This window comes from Panthera tigris, chromosome B1 (assembly GCF_018350195.1).
Source record: "Panthera tigris isolate Pti1 chromosome B1, P.tigris_Pti1_mat1.1, whole genome shotgun sequence".
In the NCBI taxonomy this organism is placed as follows: domain Eukaryota; kingdom Metazoa; phylum Chordata; class Mammalia; order Carnivora; family Felidae; genus Panthera; species Panthera tigris.
In genome coordinates, this window is record NC_056663.1 from 134,937,097 (window position 1) to 134,955,373 (window position 18,277).

Here is an 18,277-nt window from a genome sequence, read left to right on the forward strand (position 1 = left end):
CAAGTAGTGGCTCTTAGTGCTTTGAGCACTTGTGTAATGTGTATTCTGCAAATCATAGTTAAGGAATATGTTTTCATCTTAAAGTTTAAGAAGTTTTGAATATTCTTTGAAAGCCAGGCCATAGAAGATTTTTGGCTACTAGATGTAATTGAAAGACACTTTTGAATTAGGATGATTTTATTACTGTAATACCCCTTTCTACTTGTATAGAAATTGTAACAATTTGAAAGTATTTTTAAAGACCTGTTTTTACTTTTTTTTTTTAATTTGTTTTTTAATATTTATTTTTGATGGAGGGAGGGAAGGAGGGGGAGAGAGAGAGAGAGAGAGAGAGAGAGAGTGTGTGTGTGTGTGTGTGTGTGTGTGTGCGCGTGTGTGTGTGCGCGAGCCAGGGAGGGACAGAGAAAGAGTGAGACACAGAATCTGAAGTAGGCTCCAGCCTCTGAGCTGTCAGCACAAACAGGGGGCTCAAACTCACACACTGTGAGATCATGACCTGAGCCGAAGTTGGAACCACCCAGCCGACTGAACCACCCAGGTGCCCCCTGTTTTTACTTTCTTACCTCCAAAAAACTGTCCATTTTAGAGAAGAAAATTCCATCTCACCTATGACAAACTAAGAACTAAAGAGCCAAATTAGAAAACTAAAATGTTGACCTCGAAAGTTACTGTTGATTTATTCTGTTTCAAAGAGTCAGTGTGCAAAAATACCAGGGAGAGGAATAGATACACAGAAGGCTTTTCTTTCTTTCCTTTTCTTTCTTTCTCTTTCTTTCTTTCTTTCTTTCTTTTTTTCTTTCTTTCTTTTTTTAAATGAGCTGATAAAAGTAGGGCTGGCTTACTGTTTTACCATAACACACTTCTAAATTATAGGTGTCTTTTTTAATGTTGCCTAAGGTAGAGAACCCATCATTGTGGCTTTAATGATATCACTTAATACTAACCCTGAACTCTCAGGGTTTTTAATCATCAGATGTAGTCCTTTTCTAGCTCCTCCCTTTACCCAACCATTCATTTATTTAAATACAGATATGTTTTGTGTTTTTTAGATCTTAGTGAAACTCTGCAGTTTTGTTTCTCCGGCGGAGGAGCTGGCTCAAAAAGATGATCTCCAGCTTTTATTCAGTGCAATAACCTCTTGGTGCCCTCCCTACAACCTGCCGTGGAGGAAGAGTGCTGGAGAAGTCCTTATGACCATATCCCGTCACGGTCTTAGTGTCAATGTAGTGAAGTATATTCATGGTGAATATTTCTTTATGTTCATTTTAGGAGCTCTACGTTTCTTCCAGTTTTCTCTTCTTCATATGATGACAGATTGCTTTTTATTTCTCAGTTCTCTAAAGGTTCTATTTTAAATTAAAAACTATATTTGCCAGGAGAAAAAAAAAATATTCTTGTTTGTGAGGCATTTCAAATGTGAGAAATTTTTATATGTTCCGAACAATAGATATATACAGACTTGAAATAATTTCATTGTCATGTAAATGTTTAATCATAATGTAAGTTCTGTGTCAGCCTATTCTTTCCTACTCTTCTATGAAAAAAAAACTATATTTGAGATACTGTAGTTTAAAGCCTTTCTGAAGATACTTCATAAATGGATAACTATGTATCCAATGTAGCATAAATGAAATTAGGTAGATTCTTTACCAGCACTAAGGAGAAATTATCCATTCTGTTCAAGTCCTATATAAGTGTCAGCTATAATGTCTTTATAGACATTTAAATGTCTAGATAGAAGACAATGTACCATCTCAAATACTTCACTTATTATATATTTTTTTCCTGAAAATCCTTCAAAATAATTTTTAATACAACTTTTTTACTCACCTAACATCAATCCTTCATTAAATGTTCTTGCCTCCTTTTCTGTGTTAAATCTTTTTAGCCTTTGTTATATGACACTGGGTTTTTTTAGACAAATAAATTTCATTACAGATATGAGAAAGTCTTTTTTGAAAAGCCTTCAATCCCCAATGTCAGTAATAGGTACAACTTTGCTTTAAACGAGTAACAAGTAGTGCAAGCATAATTTAAAAAATTTTATTTCCCGAAGTATTTCTGTATCTCATTGTCCATATTCACTCTAATTTTAGCTTTTAAACTAGTTATGGATTTTTATTTTTAAACATAGAAGATAGGGTTTTTTTCTCTTTCTTTGACTATACTAATATAAAAGCTCAAAAATGTCATTTGGCAGCATTTTGTTTAATGAAAAATATCCAAATATGGTGTAAAAACTAGATAAATGTCAACTATTTTCCAACATTTCCTCTTTTACCCTTTGTTTACTACTTAGAGGCAGAGCTTTTCCAATGAATATATATATCATATTTACTTTTAGAATGTGTAACATTTATCTTATAATATTTCATAGATTAATACTTAATGTTTCACTTAATGTTTTATTAAACACAGTTAATCAAAATTTTCTTAAGCAATTGACATAAATAATATGTATTTAATTCTTAATTCTTACAGAAAAAGAATGTTTATCTACATGTGTTCAGAATATGCAGCAATCAGATGACCTGTCTCCCCTAGAAATTGTTGAAATGTTTGCTGGGCTTTCTTGTTTCCTCAAAGATTCCAGTGATGTTTCCCAAACTCTTTTGGATGATTTTCGGATATGGCAAGGATATAATTTCCTTTGTGATCTCTTGCTTAGGTAAAATCCCACAATTTAAGAACATATTTTAAATGTCTAGTCAGTTTTTTTCATCATTGGGAACAGCGTGGTTTGGGGTTATGGAAAAAAAGGAATTAATGATTTAGTTAATGTATACTTTATCCCCTTGACTTTAATCACTTCTTTTTATTCCTGTTCTGTCAACAGAGTACAGAAAGTGAGTTTAAACTGACAAATGCGGGCTACAAACTTGGTGGAGTCAGTGGTTAGGTGTGAAAGTGTATGTACTCTTTGGTAGCTGAGGAAAAAGAGCTTAGATGAACTAATGAACATGTTCGTAAAGTGTAAACGCTTCTCACTTAGTTACATTTTTAGTATTTTACTATACCAATGGTTTATTAATGCAGTGAATAAGAATAATTATGTAGATTGAATGAGACCTTACAAATGTATATATAAAACAAAATGTTTCACTAGCCCCCTTTTCCACCCCAAATGTTTTATACATATCCTGGGAGAATGGCTGGTTGGAATTTTATTAGGAAGAAAATACTCATGCCTCATTAGTTGTTTTGGCTCTTTACTTACTTGTAAATCATTTGGTTTGTTGTAAACCAGTACTATTTTGTAAACTCCTTATATGTGACACCAGTTTAACCCAGTTGCCAGTACTACTAGGCAACTTCCCAGAAGAGAATTTTGCATATATACCCTAATTTACAAAGGAGGACATAAAAGTTGATGAAATAAGCCTTTCACATTACTAGAGGGTGTTAATTGGTGTAATCCTCTGAGGACACAGGTTGGTCAGATATTATCAAGAGCCTCAAAAATGTCGATACTCTTGATAGAATAATTTCACTTATGTTTATTAATCCTAAAAATATAATTGTGAATATTGTAGGCAAAACTTTATGCATATTAATGATTCTGAATTCTGATTTCTGCTGGCCGTCCCCCGTCTCTCTCTCTCTCCCCAAATTTGTGGTTGGCTCTTCATGGCCATTAAAAGAATATGTAAAGAGATTTTATATAAATGGAAGAGCATTTGTATTGACACTGGTAAATGGAAAAAACAGGTTATAAAATTCTTTATATGGTATAAAAATAACTACTATTAAGACCAAACTTTTTACAATAAAAAAGTACATAAACCATATCAAAATGTCTAAGTTATGAGCCTAAGCATATTTCTTTTCTACTTTTGTACATTCTCCAGCTTTATTAATTTTTTTTGAAGTTTATTTATTTTGAGTGAGAAAGAGAGAAAGGGGGGAGGGGCAGAAAGAGAGGGAGAGAGAGAATCCCAACTAGGCTCCATGCTGTTAGTGCAGAGCTAGATGCAGGGCCCTGTTCCATGAACCTTGCTTGAGATCATGACCTGAGCTGAAATCAAGAGTCGGACACTTAACTGACTGAGCCACGCAGGTGCCCCTCTCCAGTTTTATTTTAATGAGAATAATTAGTTCTATTAGGAAGCCCCAGTAAATCTTACTCTTTAAAAAAGATAGTTTTGCACCCCATTTTGTGTTCTCAAGCCACAGTCAAGAAATAATTCCATAATGACTCCAAATGTTCTTTTAAAGAAACATTGTTTTAAAAAATTGTTAGGGGGCGCCTGGGTGGCTCAGTCGGTTGAGCGTCCGACTTCAGCTCAGGTCACGATCTCGCGGTCCGTGGGTTTGAGCCCCGCGTCGGGCTCTGGGCTGATGTCTCAGAGCCTGGAGCCTGCTTCCAATTCTGTGTCTCCCTCTCTCTCTGCCCCTCCCCCGTTCATGCTCTGTCTCTCTCTGTCCCAAAGATGAATAAACGTTAATAAATAAATAAATAAATAAATAAATAAATAAATAAAATTTAAAAAAAATAAAAAATTGTTAGACTCTCAGGACTATTTAATGTATTCTAATGAGTACCTGAATTAATTAATGAATACAGATAAAGACTTAAAACTTTCCAAGAAATTAATTTTTGAAAGTTAACTCAGAAATTGTCTTTGGAAAGAAATGGTTAATAAAATTTTTGGTTGTAAACAGTGAAACTTCATAACCTTGGAAATTTAGGAAACTTAAGAGAGATTTAATGTAATTCTTTTATTTTGAAAAAAAAATTTTTAACGTTTATTTATTTTTGAGACAAAGAGAGAGCATGAACGGGGAAGGGTCATAGAGAGGGAGACACAGAATCTGAAACAGGCTTCAGGCTCTGAGCTGTCAGCACAGAGCCGGACGCGGGGCTCGAACTCACGGACCGCGAGGTCATGACCTGAGCCGAAGTCGGCCGCTTAACTGACTGAGCCACCCAGGCGCCCCTAATTCTTTTATTTTGTAGATACTTTCTACCAAAGGCTAAAGTGAGCTATCTAAAATAACACTGTTAAATGTAAAATCAGCACTTATATATGAGGTCTTTAGACTATTTAATATAATTTTCTTTCATTATGGTGTAATGTCTTATAATAAAATTTATAGATTTTAAAAAATAGTATGTTTTTATATAGGAAAACTTGTACGATGAAACCTCTTGGAGTGCTTTATATATTATTGCATGTACAAAATGAAATTTTCTTTCTGTGTTAAATTTGAAAATACAACAAGAGAGAAAAAATATTTACTAAATCATACTTTTCCTAGATTGGAACAAGCAAAAGAAGCAGAATCCAAAGATGCCTTGAAAGATCTGGTTAATCTGATAACTTCCCTAACAACATATGGTGTCAATGAACTAAAACCAGCTGGTATTACCACAGGGGCACCCTTTCTATTGCCTGGATTTGCAGTACCTCAGCCTGCAGGCAAAGGTGAGTCCTTTTTTTTGATTGTTATTTTCCCCTGTTTTGAGCCACTCAGAGAAACAGAGACAGAATAAATTAGTTTGACTTTGATTTCTCTTTATGTTACATGTGTAAAGGTAACATGCTTTTTTTCATTAGAATTTATGGTTTCTTTATGGTGCAAGTTCTTAAGTGACAGTCTTTAGCAGATCAAATACTTCAAATATATATATATATATACACACACACACACACACACACACACATACATACACATATATACACATATGTATATATAATGAAAATATTGTAACATCAGTGAAATTTACATCTTAATATTTCACCTTAACATTCAAACAACAGTCGGAACATGCCTTTTTTGAACATTGGCATGCTAAAGCATTTCTAATTTACATGGTTGGAACTTGAGTAACACGCTGATTGCCATGTTTTTCTCTAGAAGATATAAATAGAAAGCATAAGGTGCAAGTGCTTATATTGTAAAACTGAGCAAATGTAGGTATAAAGAAGTTATATTATTTCTTTCAGGTCAGAGAATAAATTTTATAGTTCAGATTTCCTAACTTTGATTCCTTATCTAGTGATTCTTTTACTAAGAAACCTTGTTTAGTTAATAACATTTAGTTACCTAAGAGTGCAAGCTAGTTTTACTGTTTATTTATTTTATTTTTTTTTATAAAAAATATTTTTTTTAATGTTTATTTCTGGGAGACAGAGTACAAACAGGGAGGGGCAGAGAGAGAGGGAGACACAGAATCTGAAACAGGCTCCAGGCTCCAAGCTGTCAGCACAGAGCCTGACACGGGGCTCAAACCCACAATGCGGGGGATCATGACATGGGTTGAAGTCAGATGCTTAACCGACTGAGCCACCCAAGTGCCCTATTATTTTAAATGCATAATAACTGTTATGGAATCTAATAAGCCTCAAGGCCTCTCATAGTTTCTTTCCTGTGATTGTCACTAAATACTCAATATAGTTATGATATTTGGGCATAAAATTTAGCCAGAAAATATCAACATGTGTGATTGTTTAAATTCCACAGTATGTTAGCTATGTATTTTATGACCTAGAAGTCAATGGTTATAAATTTTTTTCTTCAGTGAGAATAAATGGATATACTAGAAAGTCCTAAATTTAATTCGCTGGAGAAAATTCTATTGAAAAGTTATGACTTAGGTTGGAGTTGTCAGACAGACTTCCTACAGTGACTTGTACTGTCAGTCTCTAGGTTGTACAGAACTCTTCAAGTGAGTCTTTGTGCAGTAAGTAGAAATCCAGGCATATCTTACTGAGTAGTTAAGCGTTTCATTTTATTTAATTATTAAGAAAAAAATAGGACTTTCAAAAAACTTCTAATTTACAGACTGTAGCTTGATTATTCTACAACTATTTGAGTCAATTTAAAAATATTTCACAGTATTCTTCCAATTTTAAACTTTATTATTGTTTCATTTGGTTAATCCCATCATGATAGTGGTATAATAGCTGGTTATATTCGCATAATTTTGCAATGAGAGAATTAATGCAGCAAAATTAACCTTCCTCGTATGTCTTACTTATATTGTCCCATCTGTAACTGGGATAGTAAAATACATAACCTTGCAGGGTTAACTGTGAGAATCCAGTGATCTAATGTCAACGAAAGCAAGGTTAACTAGAAAGGACAGTGCCCTAAGAATCAGAATTCATATGATTGTGAATTATCTAACCTTTCTAAATATCACTTTCTTCTTCAGAAAAATTAATATAATATTATATAAAATGAATGGATCAGGATAGATCATTTTGAGTTTCAGTTATAACTCAAAAGATAGCTATATCCCATGGCCTGCATTGTAGGGTTATTGTGCTGACTAAAGGAGATAGCTCTATTCACATAAAGAGAGTATGGAATGTCTTTTTTCTCTGGTCAATAGGTGAGACATAATTGGCATATATTAAAATTTGTCAATTTTTAGTGTTGAATCTGATGCATTTTCATAAAGGCATATGGTTATGCAATCACCACCATAATCATGATATGGAATATGCCCACCCTTCTAAAAATTTACCTGTTTCCCTTTCCATTCAGTCCCTGCTTTCCCACCAACTTGCTAGCAACCATTGATCTCCTTTGGTATTGCCCTTTCTAGAATTTCATAAACTGGAGTCATAGAGTATGTAGTTTTTTGTATTTGGCTTCTTTCACTTTTGTGATTCATTCATATTATCTCGTGTATCTGAAGTTCCTTTTTTGGATAGTATTTCATTTGGATATGTCACAATTTGTTTACCCATTCACCAATTGACAGCATTCATTTAACTATCATGAATAAAGCTACTGTGAACATTTATATGAAGCAAGTCTTTGTGGGGACATATATTTTCATTTCTTTGGGGTAAATACCAAGCAGTAGAATTGCTGGGTCATATGGTAAATGAATATTTAACTTTACAAGAAACTGCCAGACTGTTTTCTGAAGTACTCACACCAGCAATGTAAGAAAATTTGCTTTACATCCTCAGCAGCACTAATGGTGTTAGTCTTTTTAATTTAGGTAATCTAGTGAGTATGTAGTAGTATCTAGTTGTGTTTTCTAATTTACATTTTTCTAAATGATTTTGAGCATCTTTTAATGTGTTATTTGCCATTTGTATCTCTACTTGTGTTCAGATCTCTGTGCCCAGTGTTTGATAGGATTGTTCATTCTGGGATTTTAAGAGTTCTTTAGATATTCTGGATAAATCTTTTATAAGATACATGTATTTTTTGTGTTATAGTATGTTTTGCCGATCTTAACTTGGCCTTTTTTTCTTAGTGGCATCTTTAGAAGAATGTAACTTTTAATTTTGATAAAGTCCAGTTTATCATTTTAAAAATATTTTGTAGGGAGGCACTTGGGTGGCTCAGTTGGTGAAGTGTCCAACTTTAGCTCGGGTCATGATCTCACAGTTCTTGGGTTTGAGCCTCACATTGAGTTCTCTGCTGTCATCGTGGAGCCTAGAACCTGCTTTGGATCCTCTGTCTCCCTCTCTCTCTGCCCTTCCCCAGCTCGTGCATACGTGTTCGCTCTCTCTCTCTCTCTCTCTCTCAAAAATAAATAAACATTAAAAAAAATATTTTGTAGGTTTGACCTCAAATTGAAAAAATGTTACTTAACCCAAAATCCATAAAATTTGTGTTTTCTTCTAGGAGTTTCATATTTTGATTCTTATATGAACATCTGTGATGCATTTTAAGTTAATATTTGTATATGGCAGGGAATACGGTTTTTTTCTTCCAGTATGGGTATCCAAGACCTTTTGTTGAAAAGACCATGTATAGGGTGCCTGGGTGGCTCAGTCAGTTAAGCGTCCAACTCTTGATTTTGGCTCAGGCCATGATCTCATGGTTTGTGAGATCGAGCCCCATGTGGGGCTCTGTGCTGATGGCATAGAGCCTGCTTGGAATTCTGTCTCTCCTCCTCTCTTCCTCTCCCTCCCTCTCTCTCTACCTCTCTCTCTCAAAATAAAAAAAAAAGGGGGGGGGAGACCATGTACAAACATATATCTGGGATTCTTTTTCAGTTCTGCTCCATGGATCAATGTGTGTCTGTCCTTAAGCCAAAACTATAATTTCTTGGTTACTGTATCTTTTTTTTCTTTTTACTGTATCTTTAAAATAAGTCTTAGAGTCATTTTAAATTGTCTAATTTTGTTTTTCTTTTTCAAAATCACTTTGGCTTTTCTATATCCTTTGAACTCCATATAAATTTAATCATGTCAAATTTTGAAAACAAAAAACAAAAGCCTGAGCCTGAGAGTTGACTGAGAATACTTAGAATGTAAATCAACTTGGGGAGAATTGACATCTTAACAATACTAAATCTTCCAGTCCTTTTCATTTTTTAAAGAATGTCCATGCCAGGGGGCACCTGGGTGGCTCAGTCAGTTGAGCTTCCAACTTCAGCTCAGGTCATGATCTCGTGGTCCATGAGTTCAAGCCCCACATTGGGCTCTGTGCTGACTCCTCAGACCTGGAACCTGCTTCTGATTTTGTGTCTCCCTCTCTGTCTGCCCTTCCACCGCTCACTCTCTGTCTCTCAAAAATAAATAAATGTTAAAATATATATATGTATATATACTAAAAAGAATGTCCAAGCCAGGATTAGTTTTTCTAGTTCTGTGTTTATCTTCTTTTTAGTTTTTTTTTTTTTTATGTTTTAAGTTTATTTATTTATTTTGAGAGAAAGAGCACAAGTGGAGGAGGAACAGGAGGAAGGAGAGAGAGAGAATCCCAAGCAGGCTCCACACTGTCAGCACAGAGCCAGCTTTTTCTTTAAGGCACTATGTTAATTTCTTGACACTATGTTAATTTTTTGGTCATTTAACAAATGACCTATACTTCTAATAGTTGTGGGGCTGGGGACAGTTTTTAGAGGCAAACAGTTGTTTTCAGGTACTTCGCATACTTTCTATGTTAATTTCTGTATAATTATTTTTATTAATTTGCCTCACAAGAGCCATGTATACAGATTTTTTTTAAGTTGGTGTGTTTGAAAATCAGATGTTTAAAAATATAGCTAATAGCTAGCCATAAATCGCTTTAAGAAACATATACGTAAAGAAATTGCACTTCTAGCTTGAAAACAAAATAAATTTTCAAATTAAAATTTATGGAGGTTCTAGTGTAGTAATTATAAAGGGAAAACTGGAACTTAGAGAATTTTCAGACCCCTGTTTTCCTGCCTGCATTCTTGCTGCTCCCTGGCCTCCGGCTTCAGGCTAAAGGTTTTTTCTTGAGAGGTAACTGTTCTTACAGACCAGGTCTGTCTTGCAGATAATAAGAAGTGAAATCCCTGCACATTTCCAAATTCTGAAGCCTGGGCTTACATAACATGCTTTATTCTCTGTAGCAGTCTAACGTTTCAACATATACTATTCTTGAATTGGAATATTCATAATGATGCATTAAAAGTTTAATCAGTATTGTTATTTTTAATGAAATGACTGAAGCTAATTAGTAAGTAATTTAAGACTTTTTGTGAAAACGGGATGTGTTCTTAGTAAATAGTTGATAAATATTACAATTCATGATCTGTTTAAATAGACTAGTTTGCCACGATTTAAAATGTCACATAATACCTACTTTTGTGTTCTTGTTTTCCATTTTAGGTCACAGTGTGAGAAACATCCAAGCCTTTGCAGTTCTTCAGAATGCATTTTTAAAAGCAAAAACCAACTTCCTTGCCCAAATCATTCTTGATGCCATCACAAATATTTACATGGCTGACAATGCCAATTACTTCATCCTGGAGTCACAGCACACACTGTCACAGTTTGCAGAAAAGATTTCTAAGCTCCCAGAAGTACAAAGCAAATACTTTGAGATGCTGGAGTTTGTTGTTTTTAGCTTGAATTATATCCCTTGTAAAGAACTCATTAGCGTTAGCATCCTCTTAAAATCTAGCTCTTCTTACCACTGTAGCATTATTGCAATGAAGACGCTTCTTAAGTTTACACGACATGACTACATATTTAAAGATGTGTTCAGGGAGGTGGGCCTTCTGGAGGTCATGGTAAACCTTTTGCACAAATATGCTGCTCTCTTGAAGGATCCAACTCAGGCACTAAATGAACAAGGTAAAGCATTTTCCATTCACTTTTTATGATAAAAGGGTTTGGGCAGCATGTTTTGTTCATGTTTTGCCATTTATTTGGCTATAGATTTAATGACTTACTCATCTGCATTGTAATATCCTTGCAAATAATTCACACAGTTAACTTGTTCATTCAACTTCTGTTAGGGAATTGGGAAGGAGCAGGGGCCATTGTAGTAGAAAAGAATTTACGGTAAAAATTAAGGGAAACATGGTCCACATGACTCATGGCTGCTACTTTCTGCTTCTAAGAGGGAATTTAAAAAGATCCGAGAAAGATTTGGAAAGTTTAGGTGCCTCAAAATGTTTTTAATTACAGAGAACAAATATATATATATCTTTTTAGTGATGTTATGTATATACACATGTATTATTATTTAGGTACCGTAAATTTGATATTTTTCATCCTTTCTAATAAATCCGATAAAAGCATAGCAGTTTCTGGCATTTAAGTATTAAATATGTTGAATTAATATAGTTTGAATAGATGCACTATTCATAAACTTTTCTTTCTCTTTGGTGCCTTAAAATCTAGCATCCTCTTGTTAACTGCTTTGATTAGGAAATCCTTTGTGAGAAAAATACATTTAACTTTGGCATCCCCCCCTTTTTTAAGTTTTTATTTGAATTCCAGTTAACATATAGTGTTATATCAGTTTCAGGTGAATGATCTAGTGACTCAGCAATTCATATATCACCCAGTGTTGACATTTTCCTTTTTAATATTTGTTAGACAGTTGTGACTTTCTAGCCACACCAAAATAAAACCTGTGAACACTGATTTTGACTTTATTTTGGTAGCCGGTGGACATGTGTATCATTTTTAAAGGTTGCATTATATCAATTGCATTAGTGGTAAAAGTGAATATTAAAGAAATAATTAAATTATCAAAAACCTGAATCAAAAACAAAATAAGCATACAATCTTTTGTGATTTGAACCTTTGATCCTTTTTCCTAGGGGACTCAAGAAATAATAGTTCAGTTGAAGACCAAAAACACCTGGCTTTGTTGGTTATGGAGACCTTGACAGTGCTGCTTCAAGGATCAAACACAAATGCAGGTGACTAGCCAGGCTACTAGCAAATGCTTTCGGAGAGTGTTCTCTCTGATTTTGTCTTCTCTAATGATTCTTGCTTCTGAAATGTCCTTATCACTTATAGAAAAAACTATTGATTCAGTGATGGTTCCATCCTATGTAGAAATGCAAGACTTTCAACCTTTATAAGTCTATTGACAAAGTATGTAACATTATTATTTCAAAATATGTTCTTATATTTTATTGCTGTTTATAGTATGCCTTGTTTTTGAAATAGGTTGTTTTTTTACATATTATACTCTTAGTTGAATGACTTTGCTTAAATATTTTCCAAAATATCTGCTCTCTATGATGATTTTCTTAATTTTTAGTAATTCAACTTGAAGTATTATAATGTTACATCTTTAAGGAAGTATTGAAAAGTGATTCTCTAATAAAATTTGCTTCTCCCAGGTAAAGTGGATTTATTAAGTCTTTATCTTTGGCCTCAACTTCTCTTCAGTTCTTTTCTGCCCATCCATTGACAGTCCACTTGTATTTGTAAAATACCGCTCTTGCTCTTAAAAAAAGATTACTTGAAATTTTAGCCAACATCAGAAATCTGTCAGGCAACAATGTCAATACAGTTCGAGAAGAGTATTGGGAAGATGAATCGAGATGAATAGGCTGGGTTCAGATCATAGAGAGCCTTTTAGGCCATGCCAAGGAATGTGAATTGTATTTTAAGTATTATGGGAAGCCACAAATGGATGAATGAGTGAGCGAACAAATAAGTGAGCTAGTGAACACACGCATGTCTATTTGCCTGAGTATGCAAAGGAACTCAATATTCAACATATTTAAAATATATCGTGTGTCCCTGGCACCATGCTAAGTGTTAGAGATACAAAGATGATCTTGCCCTGAAGGAATTACCACCGGATAGAAAAAGATGTAAACATATAATTATATGTCATTACTTAAATACAGTTTTGGCAAATGCCAAAACAGAGTTGAATGAATTCAGTAGGTAATTTAAGAACGATATTACTAGCTATGTGATCTTGGGCACATAGTGCTTTGCTCACAGTTAAGTGTTCAGAAAATAATAGCCATTATGATTATGTAATGAGGACTAACTGGCCACCTGGAAGTAAATACATGGCTTTCCGTGTGTTAAACCTCAGCACATGACTTTAACACTCACTTCTTACAAAGTTTGCAAAGAGAAAGTCATTAAGTTGAGAGGACAGTGGCTGCTACAGCAAAATACACTGACATCTTTTCACTCAGGAAACATTTATAAAAATACAGACTTGGAGGAAATCCCAAGTTTAATGGGGACCAAACATATAACCAAATAATACTAAACTGTTTGATATAAGTTATTGTAATAGTGGCATATACCAGCTACTCTAAAAGCATAAAGCTTTAAAGCTGGGCTATTTTAGGTATCAATCCTGTTCTGACACTTGCTAGCTGTGTGAACTTGGCCATGTTACTTAACTTTTGTATGTCTCATTTCCTCATCTGTATAACAGGGGTGAAGAATCAATCTACAAGGCTTTGGAGCAGTACAGTGATTGCTTTTTATTATAGAGTTTGTCTTTTTTTATTCGTGTGCTCGACTTACCTGAAAAGTTTGGTTCCTTGCAATGTTACTCATTGTAGAATAATTTATTCCATTTCTTTCTTGCTACTATTTTGAATGTCTCATTCAGTTTAAATCTCATTTATTTGGGCTGTTGTTCCTATGAGAGCTTTTTACACAAATTGATTTCCATTATTGTTCAGCTTAAAGCCTTTACATAAAAATATTGGGTCTCGTTGGAGGCTACCTGTGGAATTTCTGTATGTTCTAGATTTGGAGAATGTGAACATGGTGAACTTAGGGTGTTATTCTTGCATTAAAGACATCTAGAGAGGATTTGGTTATGCCTTTGCTGACATCCCACAGTGCAGTTTTGTGTTGTAATTTAAAAGGGGAAATGGTTGGGTGCATCTTATTTGCATTCTTTTGAGTTACTCTTCCTACAAAAAGATCAAATTTTAATTCATCTGTTTTGTCTTAGAATGTTTTAAGTTAGCCCATGTTGTTCTTTTTTCTCTTTCAAGGAATTTTCCGGGAATTTGGAGGTGCGAGATGTGCACATAATATCGTGAAGTACCCTCAGTGCCGGCAGCATGCCCTGATGATTATCCAGCAGTTGGTGCTGTCCCCAAACGGGGAGGATGACATGGGCACTCTCCTGGGGTTAATGCACTCAGCCCCACCGACAGAATTGCAGTTGAAGACCGACATTTTAAGGGTAAGTTGAATAACGTGTTGTTACTATTCTTACTGTTCTTTTACTGTTAAAATCTGTGGTTATTTTTTAATAACTTAAAACTATCCTAAGCTATTCCTGTAGTTTTTCTTCAAGTCTAATAATATGCCAAAATCATAGCCGTAGAAGAAAAGCCAGTATCTTCTCTGGCCTCCAGGGTCCTCAGGATTCTGTCTCCTTCCCCTCTGACATCCTTTCCTCACACCCTTCCCCCATTCCTGGCACAGACCTCACAGGTCGTATACCTACCTTCTAGAATCATATATTTCCTTCATTAACTTTCGCTTTATGCAATGAATTTCTCAGGAATAAGTTTTTATTTTTTTCTTTGTGCTGTGTACATTTCATCCTGTTTTGATAGTTGTTTTGAAAATGAATTTTATTTTATTAAAAAAATATTTTTAACGTTTATTAATTTTTTTTGAGAGCGAGAGAGAGAGTGTGCATGCCAGAGCAAGCAGGGAAGGGACAGAGAGGGAGAGAGTGAGAATCTGAAGCAGGCTCTGCACTGTCAGCACTGAGCCCAACGCAGGGCTCTATCGCACGACTGTGAGAGCATGACTTCAGGAGTCAGATGCTCAACCAACTGAGCCACCCAAGCACCACTATGCATTTTATTTTAAAACACAATTAATCTGAGCACAACTCACAGACAAGAAGGAATTTACACGTGTGTCAATATTTAGGAACATTTGTATGTCAGAAAGGATTGTTTAGAAAAAAATAAGTGCCTTCAAAAGATGTTAAGGTGGTCAGCTTTTTAAACATAACGTTTTCCTTCTTTCTTGGTACCTTTTTAATTGGGTTTGTAAAACATTAGTAGATAGAGTTACTAAGAAGTAAGTAGCTGACCTGTAACTTTAAGGCAGCGTTGTTCTGGTAAATGGTAATAACTCTTAGACTGGAGCAGGGTTGAGGGGGGTGATCCTAATGTGTCGCATTTATTGACTTCCATGATGTGACTACTGCCACGGTGACCTGTTTCAGGCAATTAATGTGTTACTGAATGTGGATTGGGAAGAGACACACAATAGCACCCCATTGTAAAGTATCTTAAGAATACAGGTAATAGGGGCACCTGGGTAGCTCAGTCAAGTGTCTGACTCTTGATTTTGGCTCAGGTCACAATCTCACAGTTTGGGACATCAGTCGCTGTGTTGGGCTATGTGTGACAGCTTGGAGCCTGCTTGGGATTCTCTTTCTCCCTCTCTCTGACCCTTCTACACACCCCCACGGCACCTTATTGTCTCTTGCTGTCTCAAAAATAAACAAATAAACATTAAAAAAATAAAGGGGCGCCTGGCTGGCTCAGTCGGTTGAGCATTCGACTTCGGTTCAGGTCATGATCTCACGGCTCGTGAGTTCGAGCCCCGCGTCAGGCTCTATGCTGACAGCTCGGAGCCTGGAGCCTGCTTCGGATTCTGTGTCTCCCTCTCACTCTGCCCCTCTCCCGCTCATGCTCTGTCTCTCTCTCTCTCTCTCTCTCTCTCTCTCTCTCTCTCTCTCTCTCTCTCTCAAAAATAAACACTCCAAAAAAAAATTTTTTTTAATAAATAAATTAAAAAAAGAGTACAGGTAATAGTAAAATATAGAAAATAAGTAGGAAGTGAGGAGTTTTGAGTATTTACTTTTAGTTTGTTTTTAAAATAATTTATTAGGGGCGCCTGGGTGGCTCAGTTGGTTAAGTGTCTGACTTCAGCTCAGGTCATGATCTCACAGTCTGTGGGTTCGAGCCCCGCATCAGGCTCTGTGCTGACAGCTCAGAGTCTGGAGCCTGCTTCAGATTCTGTGTCTCCCTCTCTCTCTGCCCCTCCCCTGTTCATGCTCTATCTCTCTCTGTCTCAAAAATAAATAAAAATATTTAAATAAATTAATTAAATAATTTATTTAGTTGTAAGTTATAGACCTTAATTTTTAATTATGGCTATGTTTTAACAACTAGCACATAAAATTCCAAAAATATAACACTTGCCTTTCAAGAGCCAGTATGAGCTGGCTCTAACATTCCACTGCTTTGAGGACAGGAGGGAGTGTGGGGTGAGGAGGATTGGGGGGGACCTCGATTTCAATTCCCATTTTCGCTGCATTCAGAACTGCCTCTTGGTGCCTCTGTTCAGCTGACACAACCACAGACCTATTGATTTAATTTGTAATTATTGGGGCAGAAACCCAAAATTCTGTATGTAGTATTTTATGATTCTGTCAGTGCACAAATTTGAATTATATGCATTATGTTTATTGCAGATTCATATATAGCTGATGATTGTGTCTAACAACCACCTACCATCAACATTTCATTTTATCTTTAGGGTTTGCTCCTTACCATTAATTATTGACTTCAGCAGCATATTAGATTATTAGCAGTATTTGAAAATTTTCAAATACTGAGATTATGCTGTAATGATGTCAGAGTACCAGGAGAGTACCAGTTTTGAGGTAGTAGGAGATGAACTTATCCAGAAGTATGTGATACAGACCACTGGACTGAGGACTTTTGAACTCAGTCAATTGTTTTTCTAACGCTTAAGCCTAATTCTAACCTGTGATACAGTTTTCTGAATATTACTTTACCTCTGAACTCACCCTTCCTTCTATATACAATAATACTTGTACTGTTTCCCCAGTGTGTTTTTAAAGATGATGACGGTCATGGGCTTATATCAGGCACTTTGTTAACGCTTTGCAGGTACTTCCTGTGGAGAAAGTTATCGTTACTACCCTTATACAAGCGAAAACCCAGGCACAGAAAGATTAAGTGGCTGACTGTAGTAAAACATTTTGTAACATTGGAGTCAGAATTTCAACCCGAGCATTCTGACTGTAGCATTTAATCTCCAGGCTAGATTATAAAATGTTTAAAAATAAAAAAAGTTACAAAATATTATGGTCATATGAGTTGATATTGCAAGTGTAAGTACAGTTTATTAAATTTGACAAGGTGTGGAAACTATACTATCAGATCCTGTTATAATGGAAATTTATTGGCAGAATAATGGAAGGAATACATTGTACTTTAGAATTTTATATATACAGATTGTATATTTTAAAATAATTAAGGCATAGTTATATATAATTTCTGTAGTATATTTTGAAAGGGTAATTATATGTATTAATATTTACCATTTCTCTTCTTCAATACCATTAGAAATGGGAAACATTTTAATAAAATGACCTTTTCAAGAATAATGATTGGAAAGGTTGTAAACTGCGTGTTAGGTAGTATTAAATATCCATGGTGTTCCAGCGGCTGAAACAGAGTGAAAAGGAGCCCATGTGTCAGCACAGATTTCAGATTGTTGTTTGAGGCAGTAAGTGGCATGGTTAGGTGCACGAGTAGGGGCATCATTGCACCTGGGTTTATATCCCCTCATTGCCATTGTGTAAGTTGTAAAATTTTTGGCAAGTTATTTAACCGTGTTGAACCAAATTTTAACTGGATAGTAATAGTGCCTAGCACACAGCATTATGGAGAGGTTTAAATAAGATAGTACACAACTGAAAGAAGTGTCTTGTACATAACAAAAAGTTAGGCAGTTTTATAATGTGTTATTTTTAATATTAAACTAAGTTAAAAAGTGTGGCAGTTCAGAGAAAAATAGTTCTAAAAGATTGTTTTACTTGTTTGACCTTCAGGTTTTATTTCACAGTACTTAGAGCTATTCTGGGCAAGACCATGCTTTCAGCTATCAGACTCTAATTCACTTTGCAGGAGAGTCTGTCTAATAAGCCCTTTGAAGTGACTCCTCTTTCCAAAGTATCAGGATATGGTCACTTTATATGAGTTGAAATACTTCCGGTCTTGGCTGCCCTGATTTCTGATCCTTTCTAGAATAAATCAGTTTGCATACATACACAGTTATAAATGTTCGTGATTGTGTAAAATTATACTAGA

At 35.1% G+C, this 18,277-nt stretch overlaps 1 protein-coding gene across 6 annotated transcripts in view; it reads left to right on the forward strand.

The window, feature by feature from the left end:
• WDFY3 (WD repeat and FYVE domain containing 3) overlaps positions 1-18,277 on the forward strand; it is a 274,952-nt gene that overhangs the window by 128,600 nt on the left and 128,075 nt on the right. For all 6 annotated transcript variants that reach the window (XM_042984249.1, XM_042984248.1, XM_042984246.1 and 3 more), the window contains 6 exons: positions 1,050-1,242; positions 2,482-2,668; positions 5,260-5,426; positions 10,557-11,024; positions 12,002-12,103; positions 14,174-14,367. In XM_042984249.1, the coding sequence (XP_042840183.1) occupies positions 1,050-1,242; positions 2,482-2,668; positions 5,260-5,426; positions 10,557-11,024; positions 12,002-12,103; positions 14,174-14,367 (1,311 nt within the window). The remainder of the gene's footprint in view (positions 1-1,049; positions 1,243-2,481; positions 2,669-5,259; positions 5,427-10,556; positions 11,025-12,001; positions 12,104-14,173; positions 14,368-18,277) is intronic.